The sequence below is a fragment of the Pavona decussata genome, unplaced genomic scaffold, assembly GCF_977016875.1.
Source record: "Pavona decussata unplaced genomic scaffold, jaPavDecu1.1 SCAFFOLD_269, whole genome shotgun sequence".
Classification (NCBI taxonomy): domain Eukaryota; kingdom Metazoa; phylum Cnidaria; class Anthozoa; order Scleractinia; family Agariciidae; genus Pavona; species Pavona decussata.
The window spans coordinates 565,820-590,380 of record NW_028145671.1 but is presented as its reverse complement, the minus strand read 5'-3'; the positions used below and the strand labels follow the sequence as shown (position 1 = coordinate 590,380).

The 24,561-nt window shown below is 40.1% G+C and overlaps 1 protein-coding gene across 2 annotated transcripts; it reads left to right on the top strand.

The window, feature by feature from the left end:
• Window positions 1-7,540: 7,540 nt before the first annotated feature.
• LOC146455838 (transient receptor potential cation channel subfamily A member 1-like) lies at window positions 7,541-23,748 on the top strand. Of its 2 annotated transcripts, none has more exons than XM_085093775.1 (10): window positions 7,541-8,257; window positions 10,863-11,209; window positions 12,601-12,877; window positions 13,247-13,574; window positions 15,790-15,986; window positions 16,576-16,911; window positions 17,554-18,421; window positions 20,071-20,274; window positions 22,087-22,262; window positions 22,641-22,713. In XM_085093775.1, exons 1-10 carry the CDS (start codon window positions 7,842-7,844, stop codon window positions 22,672-22,674), a joined length of 3,183 nt encoding a protein of 1,060 aa, XP_084949901.1. In that variant the 5' UTR covers window positions 7,541-7,841; the 3' UTR covers window positions 22,675-22,713. The 2 variants fall into 2 exon arrangements, with proteins under 2 accessions (XP_084949901.1, XP_084949900.1); XM_085093774.1 differs by lacking the exon at window positions 22,641-22,713 and adding an exon at window positions 23,127-23,748 and having other exon boundaries at window positions 7,599-8,257.
• Window positions 23,749-24,561: the final 813 nt, after the last annotated feature.

The window sequence follows — 24,561 nt, the reverse complement described above, 5'->3', positions numbered from 1 at the left end:
ATCTGTTTGTTAGCACAATGCATCCCAAAAAAATCTGCTGAAAATCAGACAACCGAACCACACGAAACAAAAATGGAGTATTGCTTTAATAACAGCCAAATCCAAGGCTACATACCAGAAAAGGAAAAAAGCCTGTCCAATCTAACTGATCTGACTACATATGTTCTCTGTCCTTTTTCTTTGAAACACGATCCATTTGTCGATTGGACAAGACGTTTTTATCTTCAACCGAGAAAACAACACCGAATATACATGTACGTACTATATTGCCTTCGAATGTCTCACGTTTTTCGCCTTTGCGTTCAACTGTAAAGAATGGTATCGACCAACACGACAAAGTCGAGTTTCCGTGACAAGTGAAAAAACGTCCCCCGAGCCATGACATGCGTAGCTCATTTCTTTCTCGATAATCGCGATACTCGAATTTCGCGAAAATCGAGACTACAAAGAGACTGTCACCTTGAGCGGTTCTGTATTCACACAGTTTAAAAACTGTGTGAAACTTTGCATGCCTTTAATATTAGACGAGGTTCTGCAAAAAAAAAAATATCGTGCAGAGCTTCCATGTCGAAAAAAAAAAATACATGCAGACAAATTGGACTAAAAAAGACTCCATCCATGATTTATTTTTTTTGTTAGGTAGATACTGGTGTGCGTGTTTTTGTCTCTGTTGTGTTTGTTGTCTCTTTTCTCCGTGTTTTCTGTGTTTTCTCTATCGTAATTCATTCATGTAAATTGGCTTCCTTGTTCTTTAACTCCCAAGTAATTTAAGGAAGCCAATACCCTTTTTTCTATTTCATATGTTTTGTCATTTCAGCTGTAGCGCTCCGTAAGGGTAGAATAAAGTTGTTGTTACGAGCGACCTCACTTCCCCAGTGCTCAGATGTATCGCACACCCTAACCAGCGTATTCTTTTATTATGGTTTTGGGTTATTTCACCATTTGAAGGAATAACAGTGGTGTCAAAGAACACCGAAAGAATGTCCAAAACGGAAAAAATATGCTCCAAACACATAAGAATACATCAGAGGTAAAATAAGTTTTTATTTCATTTATTTTATGGAATGAAAGTTAAAATTTAGCGTTATTCTGTGTTCGGAATCGACAACATTATTTGCGGAACCCACAGAAAGTCTTAGCGTTTGAATTCTCAGCGGTCGCATACGTCATTGTCCCACTAGTAATTAATCAGTATCCGCAATGACGTGAGCCTGGGCTTCCTATGGTGGGAGTGGCTCAAAATTCCTATTCACCAGTAACACCAATTTTGGAAGACAACTAACGTTCCTTTTACTTCACGCTGTGCCAGTACAGTAATGTTTCTTTTGGGGGGGGAGGGGGGAGGGGGGGTGAAGGGTGGGAGCATATTAACTTTTTGGGCTTTCAGGGTGAGCGCTTATTCGAAGGAGGGTAGTTCATCGAATAAATACGGCCTATACTCTCAAAGGCACTAAGGTAACCATAACGTGATCATTGTAGATTTGCACGTCCCAACTTCAGTCCGGGATTAGACAGATTGCAGCGTTCTCTGCTTACTAAAAAGTGGGGCTGTGCCACATGTGGGCCGCAAGATAGAGCCGGTTTTGTTTTTGGTCTTGATAGTCTGTGACAGTCCTGGTCTGATAGGGTACTGATGAAAAATTTACAAATCCCTGCCCTTAAGCTAAAGTTTAATTGCGGAATTGGTCTCCTTTTGTGATACTGATATCTTAAACGTGTTCGATTAAAGTTGTCGTTGTGATGTGCATAAATCTGGCTAAATGAAACATTCTGTTACTTTCCCTTTTCAGTCTGATACAGGGAAGCACACTGATTACAGCGCACAGATTCAGGTGATGTTGTTATAGGCTGTGGAGTTTTTTAGCGAACTCCCAGGGGCTCTTACCATTTACACTGAAAACCCGGCAATTCCAGTTGCAAGATCAAATGGTAAGGGTCACTCCATTTCAGGGAATATTTCTAAAATTTTATGGTGTCCTATCCCAGTCAAAGTGATCAGATGCACTGTTGCTGCTCCTTGGCTTTTCGGATTTTTAGTTGATGCTGACAAATTCTTTACATTGTCTATCGTTATGCTGAAAATTTCCAACTGGGCTGGCTGCACTGATAGTTGGTGTCCCTGGTCATTGTCGTTCAGACGTCCAGGGTGGTTATAAGGGGGAGGTTTATTCATCGTTTTAGGGATGTTTCGTGTCATCGATTAAGGCTGCGGGTGTGAAGATCATAGGTGGTCCCAGTGTCATCGTAAAGCGCTGTGTCCGTCATAGAAGGTTCCAGATTATATTTTTCTCCGAATACAAACAATTAGTTTCCATAACACAAAAATGTTTTGCAACACACAAGGATCTTTACTGAAATTCATACATAAATCCAGAACAAAGTTCCCATGCTTGTGGGATTGAATTTCTATTCTAATCAAAACGTTAGTCTCCTCCACAAAACTTTTTTTTATAATTTTCACTAAGTGTGTTCCACCAGTAGGTTTTATATCCTAACACTAATTTTCATTGCAGCCAGTTTTGGTACAAATCAGGGCACAAATCTAGACAAATTAAATCCGATTTATCTAACTTGATACAATAGTGCAGATAATTATATTGGGAAGGATCTTTTCATAACGCTTTGAAATTGCACTTTTATATGAACTGATAAATGTAAAATGAAAATTGGATTGGCTAAGCCGCCGGGGCGTGCAAAGGTTTTAAGTATTTGACTTTCCCGATTCTGTTGCTGCTTAGTAAAGGGTAACCAGAGCTGATCGCTTAATAAAGGGCAAAATTACAGTAATTTTAAGGTGCGTGATTTTCGGGACCTTGACAAGGTGAACGGTGCCGCTTGAAAGATGAATGAATGAATGAACGAACGAACGAACGAACGAACGAACGAACGAACGAAGGAATGAATGGATGGATGGATGGATGGATGGATGGATGGATGGGTTATTTAGCTATATAAACTAATTGGGGACACTACAGAGGAAGTGCTAAGGTCTAAAAAATGAAAAAATGTTCTACAAATCATGTCCCAATGTAGCAATATAGATATAAATTTAATAAGAATCAAAAATATTGCTCATGACTAAAACAATAAGAATATGATCAATCACAAAGGGCACAGTTTCCACAATTATTCCCTACGAAATTATCCCCTTCTAATAAAACTAAATATTTCATCCTCTCTTGCTAAAACGTTTTACTGATGTCTTATTTCGGTCACTATGATTAAGTTTTCCCCAAAGTTTCGGTCCGATATGACGCAGAGAAATTAATCATTTTCCATAATGTATAGAGTTAAAGTGCCCTTAAACGAATTTTTTTTTTATTTTCTTATCTGAATCTAAACATCACCCGAAGAACTTCCGCGAAAACATTTTTTGATTTGCATGAAACGCGAATTTTTTTAATGAATTTTACAGATCTTTGAAATCTTATTTTATTGCAGTCAATCCCCCCCCCCCCCCCCCACTGATAAGAATGCCGACGGGCTCACAATAGGGCCATGGACATAGTCTGTGACGTAGATTCAGGAACTCTCGTGTCTGTGCACTCACTTGACCTTCAGTAAAGTCCGTTCGCGGCAGAGAGAAAATCGTCAGATTCACCGGTAGGAAGGAAAAAAAATGTCTCCAAATAAGTATATTCCATGGAAGAAAACTTATCTGACACGGAAAGTGAGCAAAACCGCTCAAGAAAGCAGGCAGAACGAATTTGAAAGCGTCGAAGTCGAGGCGATAGATGGCGTCCACGAAACAAGTAATACGTGTGAAGATGATGATACATTCGAACCGTACGCGGAGGAGCCGACAGCAGACGAAGAATGGCTAAAAAGATATCACAAGAAACAAGAGGAGAAGCGACGACTCGAAGAAGATTTAACGAAACGCTGACTAGCGACATTGTTCTCACGGAACTACAGGAAGGACACGTGTTGAACTTTGATGATAAATAGAAATAACAGGCCTGCACGACTCACTGCGTTATGTTGTGTACATTTTTATAAACGCTGCCTTATTTTTGCCCTAACGAGCATGTTTAAGAGATTGTACTCTCTTGTAGGATATAATTGGCGGAATTTTGCGCTTGCTATTTGTTTTGTGCCCGTTTTTGTTTTCAAAAAGCCCGTTGTGGTGGTTAACATTTTCATTGTCACAGTTGCAGAATTCTGCAACACATGTGTGTACAATATTTTTTGGAGCTCGTTGAATTCTTGCTGCAATTTATCTACCTTATCTACATCGTGGTTTACAGTGTTTTCTATGTTGGCCGAGTGTGACTGTTCTCGCATCGATCTATTTACATCAGTGCTAGCATTTGTGCTAGTATTTTTTGAGAGCTTAGTCTCAACGAGACTTCGCAGATCTCCCGATCTATGAGAATATAAACCAAAAAAAATTACGCCATATTTGCGACTGGGTTAACATTAAGGTCAAACTATAAACCTCAGAAGGTTACAACCCTTAGAATGTCACAAGCGGGTGTGAATATTTATCAAAAGCTTATCATTCGCTTTTCCCCGCTCCTCTTCGAAGAGTGTTTTGATAATAACGAGATAAGCCTCATACTTGTTCGGTATAAAGCAAGCATTTTTCGGCCGTTAACTTGTTCGCTTGTTATATACCGTTACGGATTCGGCCGTTATCCCAAATGACTTAACGGCCGAGTCTCGATCAGTACAAAGAATGATAATGAAATTAAACTAATACTATATACCAAGTCAAATTCGGCCGTTATCAGTCCCAAATGACTTAACGGCCGAATTTCGTTCGGTATATAATAGAAAACCAGAATTCGGCCGTTATCCCAAATGACTTAACGGCCGGATTTCGTTGGGTATATAATAGAAAACCCAAATTCGGCCGTCATCCCAAATGACTTAACGGTCGGATTTCGTTCGGTATATAATAGAAAACCCAAATTCGGCCGTCATCCCAAATGACTTAACGGCCGAATTTCGTTCGGTATATAATAGAAAACCCAAATTCGGCCGTTATCCCAAAAAACTTAACGGCCGAATTTCGTCCGGTATATAATAGAAAACCCAAATTCGGCCGTTATCCCAAAAAACTTAACGGCCGAATTTCGTCCGGTATATAATAGAAAACCCAAATTCGGCCGTTATCCCAAATGACTTAACGGCCGGATCTCGTTCGGTATATTATAGAAAACCCAAATTCGGCCGTCATCCCAAATGACTTAACGGCCGAATTTCGTTCGGTATATTATAGAAAACCCAAATTCGGCCGTCATCCCAAATGACTTAACGGCCGAATTTCGTTCGGTATATTATAGAAAACCCAAATTCGGCCGTTATCCCAAATGACTTAACGGGCGAATCTCGTTCGGTAAATAATAGAAAACCCAAATTCGGCCGTTATCCCAAATGACTTAACGGCCGGATTTCGTTGGGTATATAATAGAAAACCCAAATTCGGCCGTCATCCCAAATGACTTAACGGTCGGATTTCGTTCGGTATATAATCGAAAACCCAAATTCGGCCGTCATCCCAAATGACTTAACGGCCGGATCTCGTTCGGTATATAATAGAAAACCCAAATTCGGCCGTTATCCCAAATGACTTAACGGCCGGATTTCGTTCGGTATATTATAGAAAACCCAAATTCGGCCGTTATCCCAAATGACTTAACGGCCGGATCTCGTTCGGTAAATAATAGAAAACCCAAATTCGGCCGTCATCCCAAATGACTTAACGGCCGAATTTCGTTCGGTATATAATAGAAAACCCAAATTCGGCCGTCATCCTAAATGACTTAACGGCCGAATTTCGTTCGGTATATAATAGAAAACCCAAATTCGGCCGTCATCCCAAATGACTTAACGGCCGAATTTCGTTCGGTATATAATAGAAAACTCAAATTCGGCCGTCATCCCAAATGATTTAACGGCCGAATTTCGTTCGGTATATAATAGAAAACCCAAATTCGGCCGTTATCCCAAATGACTTAACGGCCGAATTTCGTTCGGTATATAATAGGAAACCCAAATTCGGCCGTCATCCCAAATGATTTAACGGCCGGATCTCGTTCGGTATATAATAGAAAACCCAAATTCGGCCGTTATCCCAAATGACTTAACGGCCGGATCTCGTTCGGTAAATAATAGAAAACCCAAATTCGGCCGTCATCCCAAATGACTTAACGGCCGAATTTCGTTCGGTATATAATAGAAAACCCAAATTCGGCCGTCATCCTAAATGACTTAACGGCCGAATTTCGTTCGGTATATAATAGAAAACCCATATTCGGCCGTCATCCCAAATGACTTAACGGCCGAATTTCGTTCGGTATATAATAGAAAACTCAAATTCGGCCGTCATCCCAAATGATTTAACGGCCGAATTTCGTTCGGTATATAATAGAAAACCCAAATTCGGCCGTTATCCCAAATGACTTAACGGCCGAATTTCGTTCGGTATATAATAGGAAACCCAAATTCGGCCGTCATCCCAAATGATTTAACGGCCGGATCTCGTTCGGTATATAATAGAAAACCCAAATTCGGCCGTTATCCCAAATGACTTAACGGCCGGATCTCGTTCGGTATATAATAGAAAACCCAAATTCGGCCGTCATCCCAAATGATTTAACGGCCGAATTTCGTTCGGTATATTATAGAAAACCCAAATTCGGCCGTTATCCCAAATGACTTAACGGCCGGATTTCGTTCGGTATATAGTAGAAAACCCAAATTCGGCCGTTATCCCAAACGACTTAACGGCCGGATTTCGTTCGGTATATAATAGGAAACCCAAACTCGGCCTATTATATCAGTACCGAACGAGAGAGAGCGATGGAACTAAACTCACTGGAATCGCGCTAAATCGCCCTAAAAACAACATAGGAGGCAAGAAATAAACAAGAGCAGTAAGGTGGGTGATTTTTATTTAAAAATTCGTTCATATTTTTAGCCTCTAAAATAAACCGTTTTTCTCCCATACAAATCCTTATATTTTTCAACCGTTGCGTAACTAGCGATCATATTACGAGCTTGAGCTACCTGTTATTTGAACGCCATACAAACTGTAGTCTGAAATGTCAGCCGTCTCCTCCCCCTAACCCACAGGGGGCGCGCCCCCTGTGGGTTAGGGGGAGGAGACGGCTGACATTTCAGACTATACAAACTGTGGTATATTATGCTTTGGTAACCCCCCCCCCCCCCGGGGGGGTACTCCCTTATATGGATTATATAGGTATGTGCGGCGCCAAACGGTATGGTTTTTCATCCGCTTTGGCCATAAATAGGGTATCGACTTTAGCCATTTTGCCGCCATTCTGGTAATAAATAGGGTATCAATTCTTGCACTCTCGTCTTTAACTGTTTGTTTTTTTGAAGAAGCTACTTCTTCATCATGATGTTTACGGTAACTGTGTACGTGCCGCAATGGTTTGTCACGCGCTCTGGTCACGCGCTGAACTCCAGGGGTTTTCGAACTGAGCACAACTGAAGTTGACCAGACACTATCAGGTCATAAATAGGGTATTAAATTTTTGGTCAGGTCATAGATAGGGTAGGGAAAATCACACATTTTGGTCAAAAATAGGGTAAGGGTTTTGGGAAGCGGTCCGCACATCCCTATCCATTTTTTTGGGAGTACCCCCCCGGGTGGTAACCTTTGATTAAGTGAGTGTAAAACAAAACACCATTGTTATGCAAACACAGTGCAGTTGTTTACGTCAATACAAACGTCTGTTATTTTGAATAAAAATTGTCTAACGCGCCAGGACAAACGTCATTTGCAACCGTCCAGTCTCAACGGTTCTAAACCACCGCCAATACAGTCCGCCTTCATTTTTCTTCGTCACTTTTTTCAAGAGTATTCCATCATGGCAAAATCTCATGCTAAGGAAAACGGAAAAAGCATAGAGCACAATGAAAACGTTTTACTTTTGAGTAGAAAACCTGAATTATCTAGTGACGCGGGTAGCCCGAAGATTCGTTTTCAACGAGAGCTTTTCTCTGAAGCCTTCGAGTTGAATTCGTCCTTTAATGCTTCCATGTTCAAACCAACGGGAGCTTCACCGGGCATTCGCCAAGCTATCCGCGAGAAGAAAGTAGCCTACCTGTGGCAGTATTCTGAAGCAGGATACGATTTAAATGTTGTTGACGCCACTGGCTTTACACCGTTGCACCACGCTGCTAGTGCAAACAGCGCTGAAGTTGTTTCTACGTTGTTGGATTGCCAGGCGAATGTTGACTGTCAGGGACAGCAGTTACTGACTCCTCTGCATGTGGCCGTTAGGTAAGTCATTGTAATATTCTTGGTCTAAGATTTTTTCTGCTGTGTTGGCTTTAGAGTAGTCATTGCAATTTGGCCCCCCGTTTGCAGACTTCTGGTCAGCCATTTGTTGGTTGCACCCAGTATTTAAAATTTCAGCCCCTGTGCCGGTAGACTCCAGAGCAGACATATTGCAATCTTGCTCTGAAACTCTATAGTCCCTATGAGAATCCAGAACAGTCATTGTAATATTGCATGGAAATTTCAGCTCCAAGATTTGTCTACGAGCACGAGATTGAACGCGAGCTCGACTTTCAAAATTCAATGACTCCCCTGAACTTTTGCTCTTTCCTTCTGCTTATCAGTAGAATAAAGGAGACCCTTGAAACAAAGTTGGTTTAACAAGTGATTACCTTAGGCGCGCAAACTGGATTTGAAAATTCGTAATTATTCTTGTTGTGCTTGTCAAATCTAAAGGGCCTTTGTTGGACTATGGTTGGACGCCATAGCCACACTGTCAAAAAATACAGTAGTCCGGGAGTAGTATAACATGGCGACAAGCAAAGCGCAAAACAATTTTGGCGGCCAAGAAACGAAAGCTTATTTAAACATACACACGCGGCAATGTTCAGAAAAAAATTTGACGGTTATGATAATGACAATTCTTAGAGGATTAATTGTATGGACTTTTGTCTGGTGTTTGTACAGGCTTTTGTTGTGGACTAACGTTAATTGTCAATGGTCCTATTTTACTGACCCCGCTATAATGAAGTCCCCATTATTACGAATACAGTGCATGAAACCTATCTGATATACGAAGGAATAGATGTTATCAGATCAGGCGTTTGAATTTGTGCGCAAAAAAGGTAGAAAAATCAAGAGGCTGAGATCTATATAAGACGGTAGGTGTTAAGCTATAATGCAAATAACTTAAAGTTATTTACATTATAGTATTTTTAACATCTACACCAATTTATCATACTTTTTCTCTCAACTTCTTACCATGTATGATAAATAAATTCCAACAACTGAAACAATGTTTACTGACAATTAGATTTGCGGTTTCGCCACCTTTATCTCTTTTGAAATTATTTTTAATTTGTCTTACGGTGAACACTGATGTGATTGGCAAAATTTATTCGTTATAACGTTCCAACGAATTTGTGGAAAAACACCAAAATCTTCGTTACATCGTCCTTTACCGGGTAACGCTGGCTTGAAGGCGCTGAAACACAAACTGATAATGCAAAACTAAGAGAGCTCTAGGGCTCCGGGACTCCGGTCAGAAAAATGCATGGCACCGGACAGAAAAATGTAGGACTCCAAGAAAAACGAATCTAGGCTTAAGTGTTCGATGGCTTTACTCCATTTACTCTGACCATTTACTAACAAGAATTAGCGGTTCTGTCCAGTCCCATTTATTTATAGTCAAGGATCCAGATTTCGATAAACATTTTCGAAGAAGATTAGATTAAGCAACACGATTAAGGACATGGCGACATCGAAACGTTGTGTTTTCTTGGCTAATTTTTATACTAAATTGATAACTTTTACCAGGAAAATTAATGATAAAAACGTATGGCGCTAATGTCAATTTCTCCACACTTGACAGTGACGGCATGAACTACGTACTCGTTGAAACATCGTGTTAAGATTTTATCGATTATTTTCATTGTAAGATCTCCAGTTTATTGCCGTAAAAACAACAAGAACGGAAGCACAAGCGTCAACGGTAACATTTAAATAAAACTTTGATTGAAACAGAGAACGCGAGGCTTTCCAAATAAGGTGAAACTATAACTAGCGGCCAAGTATAAGTAGTGCCTGGTATTTTTATGCCGTTAGAAAGTAGTTTTATCTTTTTAAGAAAGAAGCCAATCATCTTCGGCTTAAACACCACGTGATCAAGTCCTAGCCTATGCTAAATAGTTCTCAATAAAATACCTGTATGTCTGAGCAAAGGCTACTCCTACTAGCTCATGAGTAGTTTTTCATCATTCTGATCTCAAATAGGGTGTAAAAACGCGTATGGATTTTACAGAAACGGGTGTAGATTCTAGAAACCTGGCCAGATGAAGAAAAGGTTACCGGACAATTATATATTTTGGTGTGAAACAGGGCCGGTCAGGTTTGAAGAACCGAGCTGTACACTCCCACCAAAAATTCTAAGCCGGTATCCCTGCCCCCTCTCCCCCCCCCCCCCCCCCCCGTCCGAATTCACATTTGCGGTGAGACTTATCACCCAGCACACTAATAAAAAAAAATATAAATAATAATATTAATTAAAAAAAAAACAATGCAAATATAATTTCAAAGGCTCCAAGGTGCATTCTTGTTCAGAGGTAATCTGTTGTAAGTGTTTTGTTTTGCGTGTTTGTGTGTCTGTTTTGCAGTTTGGCAAACGCCATCTTAAGAGTCCTTCTGCGGATTCTTGGTTAACCGGTGATAACCTAAACTGTGGATTATCCATTTGCAAGGAACTCTGCTCACCACTTGTACCTTTTAGCCGTCTCCGTAAGATCATTTTTGGCGTTTCGTGTATCGTTCATTCCCGTGTTTGTGGAGTGGTACCGTAAAGAGTAGTTAAACTGTACGAGGACTGATCACAGCACTTTGTGTTTCTTTGCAGATACAACAGTCTTGACGCTTTAAAAGTATTATTGGAATATAATGCTGACCCATCCATCAAAAATGCTGACGGCGCAACACCGCTACACTTTGCTGCGCGGCGCAGTTGCGTAGACACCTCCAAGCTTCTACTAAACAGTGTATTATCATCTGACAGTGTTAACTCTCCTGACCATAGTGGTATGACGCCGTTCCACTTTGCGTGTGTCCGTGGTAACTTAGAGCTCTGTGAGCTGTTCATGGAACATAAAACCGACATAAAGGCACCAACGGTGGAAGAGAAAACCCCTTTGCATTTGGCGGCATTACGTGGAGATGAAGCGATTGTTGAGCTCTTGATAAAGAAAGGTTGGTTTTGTATGTGGATTGTCTAAAGAAAAGTTAGTAATACTAGTACTGCCTTAGGTTTGTTCTGGTTTCTGATTTGTCGGATTGACACGACATGATCCAAAGGTAATATGGCTAACTTTGGCTTTAGAATTCAGTTTACAGTTGTCAGTACCATGATGGGAAAAAGGAATTAAAATATTTGCCTCTGCTATTTTCTATTTTCAGTAGGAGTGAATTGCAGCTGAGTAGGTAAATTTAATAATAATAATAATAATAATAATAATAATAATAATAATAATAATAATAATAATAATAATAATAATAATAATATACCAAATTACCGTATTATCAATATCATTAATTACCCTGCCAGTAACCTATATTAACTCGCGGTCTGAGTCGGGTAGGCTGAATGAAATAGCTGTATCAGTTCCCCTCTGCGATTTCCTGACATCTCGTTTACGTTACGGCTTGTTTAGCAATTCGTGCTTTTCCAATCACAATCGCTGTTCAATAATTTTACAACAAACGCACACCATATGCATCAAGGCGAAACAATAACAATTTTTACTTTTAGTTGGTCGGAAAAACATCTAACAGACTGGATTTTAAAATGAAACTAGCAACGCTGTCCAAAGAAGCATAATTGCCAGTCTTGAAGAAAAATGCATGCTTAACGCGCAGCAACTTATCTCTCAAGGCTGTAAATTGAAAGTAGAAGTTTGCTCTCCTCCAAAATTGAAAGCCTAGCAAGTTGTCAGACCACTCCTTGTTAGTCGGGAAATTCAGATTTGACTACGAGTGCGAGATCGAGTTTGCGCGGTTTAGATAAATGCTTGTCACACCAATCTTGTTTCTAGGGTCTCCTTATCTGCTGGTAAACAATGGGAACGAGCGAGAGATTTGGGGATGTGACAGATTTGAAATTTGAAAGTCGTACTCGTACTGTGATCTGAAGGACCCATTTAGGTTATGACTGCAACATTAGAGTGGAGGTAAATCTCAAGCTGGGCAAATGATCAAAAATAGAAAGAATGAAATGTTCATCTTGTCATGTAGGAGCCAAGCATACACACTTGATTAATTCCACTGGTGGGTTGAGGCTCATGGGTTCGATTCCCGTCCTTTCTTTGTACGACACCTTGTTCGTGAAAATGATGACGGTGATTGGCCGCCCACGTAGTCGTTTTTAGGGGACTCGTATTTCTTCCTCCCAACGAGTCCCCTAAAAACAACTCCATGGGAGGCTAGATGATGATGAAATAAGCGTTATTGCATTTTATCTCGTGAGGTCGTTGCAGCGGTTGCCTCATGTGAATTTGTGCTACTGTTACTGGGGCTGTAAATTCAGATCTGATTACGTGGATTCAATGACTGCTCATCTTCCATGTCAATTATTGTCATTCTAGCGCTTCTTGAATCTGGCAATCCCATGTGCTACATCAATGCGCCTGATTTTGAGGGAAGCACGCCACTTCATTTAGCCTGCCAAAAAGGTCACGTGGAAACTGCAAGACTTCTGCTGGGCTACGGGGCTGATGTGGTGCAGGACGATAAACAATGGGACCTACACTCACCCCTACACCTCGCGGCCGCCAATGGTCACATGACAGTGGTAGAGTTACTGATATCCCACGATGCACCAGTGAATTGTAGAGACCAACTGCAGAGAACTCCTCTTCACCGGTGACTAAGCTTACTGTGATCATATTCTCAGCGTTGTACTATTGGTTTTGTGGTTCATATAATCGAGTTGCTGACTGTTCCTCACTGCTCCTGAAACACACATAATCCTCTCATTCTTTGTCAGCTTTTTCAAAGGCCTTTGCGTTAGAAACTTCACTAATGTTGAAATATCAAATTTTCTCAACACACCTGCACCCCCCTCGCCAGTTATAAAAACAGTTCTCTCCGAACATAATGCTTTAAAAACAAAAACCTCCAGCTAATACATTAGTAGACCCAGGGCATGTAATTTGCTACCTTACGGTATTTTTTCAAGTACATAAAAAGTCGGAGTTCTAAACATTCACCTTCCTTATTTGCTCGTTGCAGGGCTGCTGAGTTTGGCAGGGAAGATATCGTGAAATATTTACTTAACATTGGCGCAGAGATCGAAACTAAAGACACCGCTAATCGGACGGCGTTACTCTGTGCAGTCAAACGAGGGAGGACCAGAACTGCTGAGCTATTACTGGAGTCTGGGGCTAACTACGAGTCACGCGACGAGTCACTAAGGACCTGCATACACCTTGCCGTGCAGTACAAACGAGTGGATACTCTGCGCATGCTTCTTGATCGAGATCAAGGCATATTAATAAATGAAAGAGACAAGGACTTGCAGACGCCGCTTCATTATGCCGCACGGCTTGGAATTTTGCAGGTAAAGGAGCGAGCGGCCAGTTTATTGCATTGATAAGTAGACTGGATAGAAAAATCATCCACTGAGGGATAATGAATGATCAGAGTAATAGAGGGATTTAGATTTAAGACTACGACAAACGGCAGAATTGACCAGGTGACCATGTTATCCTTCATTTGCCGCTGGCTGTTTTCAATTTCTGAGTAAAATTGAATATAGTCAGTTTTCTTTACTAGATGAAAGACCCAAATTGTTTTGCACTAATATAGACGAAAATCTCACGTTTGTTATGAACGCAATTTTCGCTGCAACATATTTTTCCCCACGTAGAAATCAGTCGTGTTGAAGCAACATTGTGCGAATGAATGAACAGACGAACGAACAAACGAACGAATGAGTCAAATTAACAGTCAATCAATAGAATGATACCACAAAGATAATGACTGCTGATAAATAATTTAGCGATTCCACCGGGCATTTTCACAATGAAAAACGTGCCTCAATTATATAATGGTTGTTAACCAGCAGTAGCAAGCTTTCAGAAGAAAGGAAATTCTGAAAAATAGTCCCGTTTCCCCAGTTTACATGATTCGTTTTCCATTTTCATGTTTCGCATATTTCGTAGTAGTTCCAGGCTTTTGGTTTTCATAGTCAGCAAAAGAGATGGCAGTTTCTTGGGGGTAAATGTGACACGCTCCTTCCGATCGGAAGTTCCCCACCGAAATCTCCGAATATTTTTGGTAAATGGTAAAATGTCGACGTCGATTTCTTGAGTCCAAATTAACAGTAAAATGCATAGCATTCTCCCAAAGTCCACGATTCTTTGGCCTACTTCACAGAATTACTCATGTAAATAAAAAGCTTCCCTCGTGTTACGCAAATACGCACCTGTGAATCAGTGAGAAGTCTATAATTAGCAAACTTTATAATACACCTTATAAACTAACTTCACCTTTATATAGCATTGATGCAAATTGTTAATGCGCTTCCACTGCAATGGCGAAAGTCTTTAACATCGTGCGGGCAAACAAACAGGAGAGTCTTCGTTTTCAAAGACCAAGTTAAGCTGCGTTTCAAAAACAAGGAAACGTTGATTAGCAAAGCAGTATCGAAGGATATTTACAGCGGAATTCGATCAAAGTTTGAAACTGCTTCAACTGCACAAGGTAAGTATATGGAACAGTTTCTAAATGTAGATCTCAACTGGCAAGAAATTTATAACTTACCCTTTAAGGTACTTATTGATTCGAGAGAATTTCAGTATAGAATCCTACATAGATTTTTAACAACAAGTTCATTCTTATACAAAATTGGTTTGATTGCCTCACCATTGTGCACTTTTTGTGGTTTGGAGAGCGAGTGGCCTCGAGCATTTACTTAGAAGCTGTCCATTTACTGATATGTTTTGGCTAGACTTTATCAGTTGGTCTAGAAATGTTAATATAGAGTTGGAAGAACTTGGTGAAATTGATAAGCTTTTTGGAGTTTGGAATAGGAGAGAAGACTTTTTGTTATTAAATCATCTCTTATTGTTATCGAAAAAACACTTCTACGAATGCCGCAGAAATAACACCCGTCCATCCTTTCAAGTTTTTCTAAAAACGCTCGTATACATTTACGACTTGGAATTTCAAGTTATGAAATCAAAGAATAAATAGACAGCCATAATATGAAATGGAAAAAAGTATATCGACTGTTTAAATGTTAGTTAAAAGTTTAATTTCTCTCAGACTTTAAAGAAAGTATTCACATATCCACGATATTATAAGCTTTTTTATGATATTATGTTAATTTTACTAGTCATACTATATTCGACGTGTTGTCATGAATCGGTAATTTATTTTTGTTTTATGAAGCGAATCCCGAGTCCTAATGTATGAATTTAATAGAGATGCTGTTTAAGTGTTTTTTTTTTTGGTGTTGTTGTTTTTTTTTGTACTGTTAATAACGCAGTGTGAATAGCGTAAGAGGCTGTAGTGTGAGTTATTAGTTTTAAGTGTCTTAGTTTGTTACCGTATGATGTGTAGTGTATAGCGTGAATAGTAATATTGTAAGTAGTGTGGGGAAAAATAACAATTATATTTAAAAAATACATGTATAGGTTTGTTTAGATGAAATAAAGTGTTTAAAGTAAAAAAAAAATGTCTAAGAAAATTTCAGAAATTCAGCTACAAAATAACTCAATAATTTGAGTTAAGGGGTCAGACTAACCGATTTCATGTATAATGTCAATCAGAGCCTTCAGATTTTACTGGAAAAGAAGTGCATTGTGGCTCCTATGGATGTACTTGAAAGGTCTCCACTGCACGCAGCTGCCGAAAATGGACACGTAAGCTGTGTGGAGGAGCTTTGCTTGTCTGAACCTGGACACACCAACGACAAGGACGAGCGCGGTCTTACTCCTCTTCATCTGGCAGCGAGGGAAAACCAGAGGTATACAAGCGATAGACCTTTATAATTGCAGTTTAAGATTTTTATTTTGGCCAGGTAGCGAAAACTCGTGGACAGTGCTCTAAATAGCACCTTAAAAGTGAAAAGGCCAAATCTTAACTTTTAAATTAAAACGTCGCCTAAATTGTTAGACTTAATGAAACTTTATCGATCTTCACTTTTTGAAAAGAAAAAAAAAATAAAATAAAATAAAAAGAAAGACTCTCAAACTTAGCCGTTTTATTAAGTTCAATGATTGTTCGTTTCCTATATCATAATTTTATACAACCGTAATATTGAAATAGATGTGCAAATGTATTCTGAAGGGGGTGGGGGGGGGGGGGGGGGTCAAGAGCTCCAATTCTGTTTCCAGTGTCGTTTGAGTGGCTGTGTTCTTCAAACTTTACACGGCAAGCAGCCTTGTTGTACCAAAAGTTTGCTCGTAGGGCAAAACACATGTGGGAGAAAGTGATGGCACTATTCTTCTCGTGTTGCTTAGAGGGGGAAGAAGTGAAGGGAGAGGGGGGGGGGGGGGGTGGGGAGAAGAAGAATCCTTGAAAAATTTAATTTGGTTTCACATTTCTTTTAACAGTGAGACATGCTCTGTACTTCTACACATGGGTGCGCACACCATGACTCGAGACAGCAATCGCTGGACAGCACTGCACCACTGCGCTGCTGGAGGATGCGTGTGCACCGCAGAAGCATTGCTTATCTACCATTCCACATTACCCTTGGAAGCAACAGATCAAGATGGCAACACGCCATTGCACGTGGCTGCCAAGTCTGGTCACGTGAGCATTTTACAACTGATGCTGTCACGTGGCGCTGATATAACTGTGTGTAATAAGCAGAATATGACTTGCTTGGATGTAGCTATTGAATCTGGCAAGGAGAAGGTGGCTGAGGTTCTCATCAAGAGCAATAAGTAAGTTCGAGTGGTGTCCAGTTGCGCGTCGTAAAAACAAAACCAAAGAAATAGCTCTAGCCAATCACAGCAAACGAAACCAGTGCAATAAATAAATCGGTACCCGAAGCAAATACATATAGCCTGCGCTAAGCGCTGGAAAACGCGTACGAACAGGTCGCTATTGGTTTCGGCTTTAATAAATCTTATTGGTTAAGAAAGTAGCACGAGGAAATAAGGGATTCTAATTTGCTAATTTGTGCTTGGCCATTAGATGTTACTCACGCTTGTTGGTTAAGAGATGATTATAGCCAACTCAGCGCAACACATGACACGGGCTATCATATCCAACGTGTGCTCGTGGAATAATTGTTAATTGCAAATACAAGATAAATAGAGGCCATTAAAATCGTCTTTTGTCCGGCCTTTCTTTCAAAATGAAACCAGCAGGATCAAAAGATATTTCTTGGATGTTCTTATGATCGAACAGTTACTCTGAAGACCCTACCCCTGCCTCTCTAACCTTTTTCTCTTATAGTCTTAAAACATTGCTACAATATCTGATCATGATCAGGAAATCATCCAAATTTTCCGCCTTTCTCGTGATATTTTATATATACTCAAACCCGACGAATAAATGTTTCCCACTTCTCTGATATTCAGGTGGAAGGAGATTTTACGATGCAAAGCTGACCGTGGATTTAATCCGATGAAAAGCCTCATACAGACCATGCCTAAAGTAGCCGAAGAAGTGATGAATAAATGCATAACCTTCTCTGATCTTCCGCAATGCCACCCTGAATATTCCGTGACATTTGACGTCAGTCTCCTGGCCCCTTTTGACGATGGCAGCGAAGGCACAAGCAAATCCGGAGAAAATCGTTTCTTTGGTCCAGCTGTTATGGTTGAATCAGAATGTGAGGGTCTTCTTACACACCCGCTGTCCCAAGCTCTTCTTAAGTGGAAGTGGTTGACAGTTGGCCTACCAGTATTCTGGTGTAACTTTCTGACCTACTTAGCTTTCGTTTTCCTGTTCACCGCCTTCACGGTGACCGAAAGACAGAAGCAGCTTGTGCACTCTGAACAATCCGCCAATGCCTCCGACGAAGACGACAAGCTGTTTAGGAACAGAAGCACGTTCTCCACTGGGACCCCAGTACTGATCGTGATTTTCATCTGTATTCACATGCTAAAGGAAATTTACCAGATGACCATACAGCGATGGAGATATTTCACTCATTTCACGAACCTTATTGAGTGGTGCAGCTACATTACAGCATTGTTGTACCTCACGCCTTATTTCGTGGAGAAAAACATCTTCTCGGAGTCTAAGGCTTTGTGGCCACTGGCGAGCACAGTCGTCCTTCTTTCGTACCTCAGCCTGGTGTTGTTCCTGCGAAGATTTACCTTCTTCGGACTTTACGTCTCCATGTTTTTCGAAGTCACCAAAACCTTTGTCAGAGTGGTGTTCGTATTTACTCCAATGGTAGTTTCATTCTCGCTGGTTTTTTTCTTGCTTATGAAAGAACAGGTATGTATGATATGCCATAGACGGTAAAACTTGTTCAAAATGCGTCGTAGTTTAACGTGCCCGTGTCCGGCATAGGAATGCCACTCCGTGTTCAGGTAAGTTACGGTTAGAATTTAAATAGACTACTACCTTTAGCTTATTAGTTCCAACATTCTCGGAACACCGCAACAAAGAAAATTAACCTGCTAGTAATCTTAAATTAAAGTAACAACTCTGTTCTAGCTCTCTTTGGAAACGAAAATGAGAAAACATTGACACTTACCAAGTTGTCAATTCATTCTGGGCCACTCCATCTGTGATGAGATACACTCAGGAGCAGTTTTAGTACACTGGAGGGGGGCAAGAAGGGGGGGGGGGGGGGGAGGGAGTTAAAATTTATAACAAGCTAGGACATTAGGACATTTAATTGTTAGTTTTTGGTTGATGAAAAGAATAGTTTTGGGTGACAAATGACACCAAATCCCCATGATAATTCTTTTACTAAGCAGCCATTTCTAATAGTCTCCAAATTATCGTCAATAGTACTATAATATTTGTAAATTCAACCCCTATCAAAAAAAAGGCGAAATTCTAATTTATATTGGTTGTAAATCGAGTTCCAATCATTGTTTTTAAACATTGATTCTTGTTAGGTGGGAATGTTATCACAGTTTTTTTTTAGTGGAATTGTGCGATGATTTCAAAACAATCTGGAGAAAATGAATCTTGGCAACGGATTCCGAATCTTAAATTTTATACTTTGGCTTTTACCCTTGTTATATATCCACTAAATGTGACTTTTCGTAATCTCTTTACAACTGAAGACGATGAGAACCGTTTTATTGAAAAAAGTAGCTACTTCTTGCTATCCCGACAATTAATTGTACCTCATGCTAATTTCGTACGAGCCCTAGCTATTTGGCGGCTAATTTTGGCCAAAAACACGTAATTGTGGATGGAGCCTTATCGATAGGAGAACTCTACAAAAACGTGTGGACGGGAAGCTTTGGACACGTTTACGTGTGGATGGAACCTAATCAAGCCTTATTCAGCCTTATTCAAGCTCGTTAAGAGAAAATATTCGAAATATTATCATTATCGCGAGAATGAGATTAAGACGGGAATCGAACCCATGACCTTCAAATTTCTCACATCGGTCGGATGTTCTTCAACCGGGCCATTAACCATCTTTACACGAGACGGTTGCCCTGCATCAGATGCTTGAAGAGTACGAGTTTTTCCATTACACAAAGAGTGCGCACACGTGAACCTGTGTCATTTGATAGGAAAACGAGAGAGCAGTCTCTCGAGAGCAGATTCCTAGGATATATCGCTTCTCAGTGCTTCGCAATAAACTTGACGTGAACTCTAATGTTGAAGAGAGCGCACTGTATGGTGTTAAAGAATTGAGCGCCTAAAGATCATAGAGCAGATTATAAGTTCAGTAAATAAAATAACGATGAATAAATAAAATCTTCCCACAAGTATGGGAAAGACAAATTCCCCACAAGCTCTCATCTCCTGCGGATTAGAGCAACGGGCAAGTGTACGAAAGGTCACGTCTGATTCGACTCTAGTCGTCCGGATAGTAAGATTTTTCTGATTGCCCCGTGCTCGCGACGGGATGAATAGTTCATCTTACTTTCAAACCTTTTTCTTTTTTCCCTTAGGAATCTTTCAGCTCCATTTGGTGGTCTTTTTTAAAGACGTCTATAATGATGGTTGGCGAGATTGATTACGGCGACATTATTGTGGACGCCAGGGGCGAACTCAACGAAAATACCGGGGCTCCATTTTTGCCTATCCCAGAGTTTTCTGCGATCATCGTTTTCTTTTTCTGCATGATGGTGTCTGTTTTACTTATGAACCTGTTGGTAAGTTATCTTGATTTATTATATAGACAAGAGTGTTTTAATGAAAAATACACCACTCGTAAAACTCATACGAAACTACATCCGGCACCCAAGTGGCGTATTTTCAATATCCTTAATAGTGAGGATATTGATGTGCGTCGTCATTTCTTGTTTTTTTGCGGTTATTTATGCAAACAGTCGGTGAAAAATGGCGAGCAATAGATTTGTCTATATAATAAAAAGAAAATTACACGGTGGCTTAAAGATATGAATTTTATTTTTTCGTGTTACAAACAATGTTTTACTCACTCGCTGCGTTCGTTCGTAAAATATTGTTTTTCCACTCGAAAATAAAATTCACATCTTCGCAAAGCCGTGTAATATCCTCTATATTCCGCTGGATCTTATCTGTTCTAAATACCGCTGATTTCTATTTCTTTACTGGCCCTGAATCTGGCGTTCAGGTTATTGAGAACCTCAGCAGAAACGAAGGAAGAGGAGCTGCGAAAACATCACGGTTGTGCGAAGAATGCACCCAATTCATGTACATGAAAAGATCTTTCCTGTGAATTCGAGTGTTCAGTTACAATGGCCCATTTTACAGTTGTGTGCTAAGTGACCTGGTCTTGGATTCTAAGCGAGGCTGGGGGTGACCTTGTTTTGATACAAACCTCACTGTTTTTCATATGTAGATCATACTGTTCTTATGCTAACTATTCGCATTTACATATGAAAAGCAGTGAGGTCTGTATCAAAACAAGGTCACCCCCAGCCTCGCTTCCAATTCAAAGCCAGGTCACTAAGCACACAACTGTAAAATGGCCTATTGACAGATATAAGAACGGGATTTCCTAGCTTTATCTAAGTAACGCCTATGCACTTGCTGCTCTCCCAATAGCTCTCGTATTTCAGATCATACTCGGTACAATGGAACTTCTGTTTAACGCGCCCCCATAGAACGAAGACTCTGCTCTAAGACACCATATTCTTCAGCCCAGTTGTGGTGCAACTTATAGAGCAGAACTCTGATAAAATGAATATTTGGTTAAATAAAAAGAGTTACTAACTAAAGGTAGATTGGTCACCGTAAAGAGAATTGAGTGTTGTCCTTTAAACGTTAGTCCTTGTAATAGCGAATCTGTTCCGCTCCTGATTCGCTCTGACAAAGGGCAAACTCTCAATTGTCATGAAGTTTGCGTAAATAGTAGTAATAATCAAAGAATAGGGAGTGTGTTCGATGATCTCGATCCCAGGCTCTCTCTCCTTTGCCAAGTTGGTGATGATGTCACACGCCCCTGCAAAGTCTGCTGGGGATGCCAGATATGCGTCCCAAGATCCATTCATTCGTTGTATCATACAATCTCGACTCCAGTCTGTATTAGGAGTGCGTTCTTTCTATGTCGAACGCAATGATGAAATGTTATTCAGAACCAATTTCGCTGCGGGCAAAATGCCACCCTCCCCCTGTCTATAGATAGGGTTAAATGTAGAGTTCATATTATGTATTATAAAGTCTTGGCAACTTTGTAAAAATACTGACAACAAATGGCATCAGCTGAAGCATTTCTTCAAAAATATAGAGTGCTGCTGTTTTGTTTCTGAAATTCGCAAGAGAAATTTTCTGCGGCGGATTCCTTAGCCTCCTTCGGCCAAGCAGCTACGGTATTATAAACATAAGTATCAAGCAAAAAAACAAAAACAAAAACAAATCAAAACGTTATTAAAGACACTAAACAGCGGTCCAGAAGTTGTCTGCAATAAATATAGTTGACTGTAAGAATATAATGAAAATGAAAACAGAGCAAACATGATTCTGATCTGACGTTTTCGTAGGTGGGTTTGGCTGTCGGTGATATTGACAGTATCCAGCGTGATGCCAACATGAGACGCTTAGCAATGCAAGTTGAGTTTGCAACTGATATCGATCAACGATACCCTCGCCTGCTGAGGAAACACTTTCAAAAATCAATCCTGGTGTTACAGCCAAACAAGAAAAATAGGCTGGCAGTGTAAGTATATGTATTTCAGTCCCGACTACAGCAGCGGCCGTTTTAAATTAAAATTAATTACTAGCTCGAATAGAAATAGCTCGAGTTTCGTTATGCAAAATTAGTTGGTGTAATCGCTTAAGGCTGATTCTTACGTGGGGAGCAACACAAACGCAAGTGCAATATGTCCCGACACGTAGCGCAATTTAAATGCAAACGCAAGGGGGAAAAAACACGCATGCGCATGTGGAGTGGTTTGGAGGATAAGTCAAAATTCACTAGCTAACGTTTGCTTTTTGTGATGTTCACAAGAGAGACAAATTCAAGCGAAAGAGCAAGCCAAGCACAACACTGAAAAGAGAAACTTTGACAGTACCTTTTTTCGCTGTTTGTGGCTAGGCGGGAAAAGCAGACCTTAATAAGGACTATTTGAATCCAAAAAGGAACTTGGAGGTAACCACGTACATCTCAGGGACAATTAGGCAAGAAAATTTTAAATGTAGACTTCAAAATGCATAACAACGTATGGAATTTTAGCCCAAAATTGAAACCTAATTTTCTCTGAAAATCAGTGCGAAGCAACCTTCGCATGGTAATAGGCCACGAAAAAGATCCTTTCAGCTCTAAGAGACAGACGAAATTCACGGACCATCCCGAGATACGCAGATCGTATACACGCTGACAAAAGGAGGCACTGCCCTAAAAAGTGCTAATTACAACCTCAGCAGCTGCTAAGTGCGACTGTAGGTCCTAAAACGTCCATCTGTTTGTAATGATAAGCTAAATGAAAATTAGTAGAACGTTACCTGTTAAACAGATTTTGAGTATGTATGTTCGAAGACACAATTTATTATTATTGTTAAGACCGGCACTTTCTTTTTACAGTTTGTTCAAGTTGATCGATGTACCGGAAAACCGCGTCGATATCACAGATGCTGAGCCCACGGAAAGCAAAGTTGAAGCGGAGGTTGCTAAGCAGCGAGAACATATCAAGCGACTGCAGAGTGCGGTGGAAGATCAATCCAGACTCCTCCAGGAAATCTCCCATCAGCTTAAAGTGGGCGCGCGACAATGGGATACTACTGATTCCTCGGCCCAAGATGAAACATTTTTGTAAATGAAATGTAAAAGAAAAGAAAAAAAATTCGAAATTTTCTTTGAGTGTGTGAATAAGTCATAAAGAGTGTGATACACCGCCAAGTCGCTTTAAAAACATTTGTAAAATAGGTGTGATTTCTTTCGGTAACTGAGTAGGTGAACAAAGCCGTTCAGTGTTGCAAGCCATGTAGGGCTAAACGATAGAGGGTATTTTCGCATGAGCAAAAATCACCAGTCTTTTAAGTGCTATTACCAACAACATATTACTGAACTACTACGGAACTAAACAGGAAAGGAAATAGGCTTCATTTGTGTGAAAAACCATGTTGCTCAGTATATGTAACGAAAATCCATGTTTGTTTTAATCATGTTGTTTACATTAATTAAATTAAAGATCATATTTTTGTTATTTGATTTGATGTAATTCAGCACAAAACTTGCAGAGGGTGGACAAATAAAGTTAGTCTAGCAATTCTTCAGTTGTTTCATTTTTGACAGAATATTTTCAGCTCATATAAAAGTGCACTTTCAAAGGTTTTATTTCGAGGTCCTTTTCTATATAATTATCTACACTATTGTACCAAGTTGGATAAACCGTAGGTGAAGATTTCGATTTGTACCAACACTGGCTGCAATGAAAACTAGTGTTACGATATAAAACCAACTGGAGGAATCCACTCACTGAAAGGTGAGAGAAATTTTTTGAGGAGAAGACTAACGTATTGATTAGAATGGCAATTTAATCATTTAATTAATCTCCACAAGCACGGTAACTTTGTGCAGGGTTTAATCAATGAATTTCAGTTATAAGATATTAAACGTTTCCCTGTTTGGGTGTACTTAGCCTGCGAGCAAGCTCTTTTTCAGGGCAGCCACGAGAGGATTGGGGCGGGGGAGGGAGTTTTCAGCCAATGGTATTTCACTTCGCCTAGCTGCAAGCTCTCCTTTCCCCCGCCCCCTCCCCAGTCCTCTCGCGGCTGACCTAAAAGAGAGCTTGCTGGCAGGCTAGTTTATACTCAAAACATTTTTGTGTTATGGAAACTAATTTTTGTGTCGGAGAAAATATAATCTGGAACCCTCTATGACAGCACCACAGCGCCTTACTATTACACTGGGACCTAGGGGCAAAACTATTAGTGAAAGGCCACCCGGTTGGAAATTTTCAGCATAATGATAGATAATATATAAAATTTGTCAGCATCAACAAGAAATCCCAGAAGGA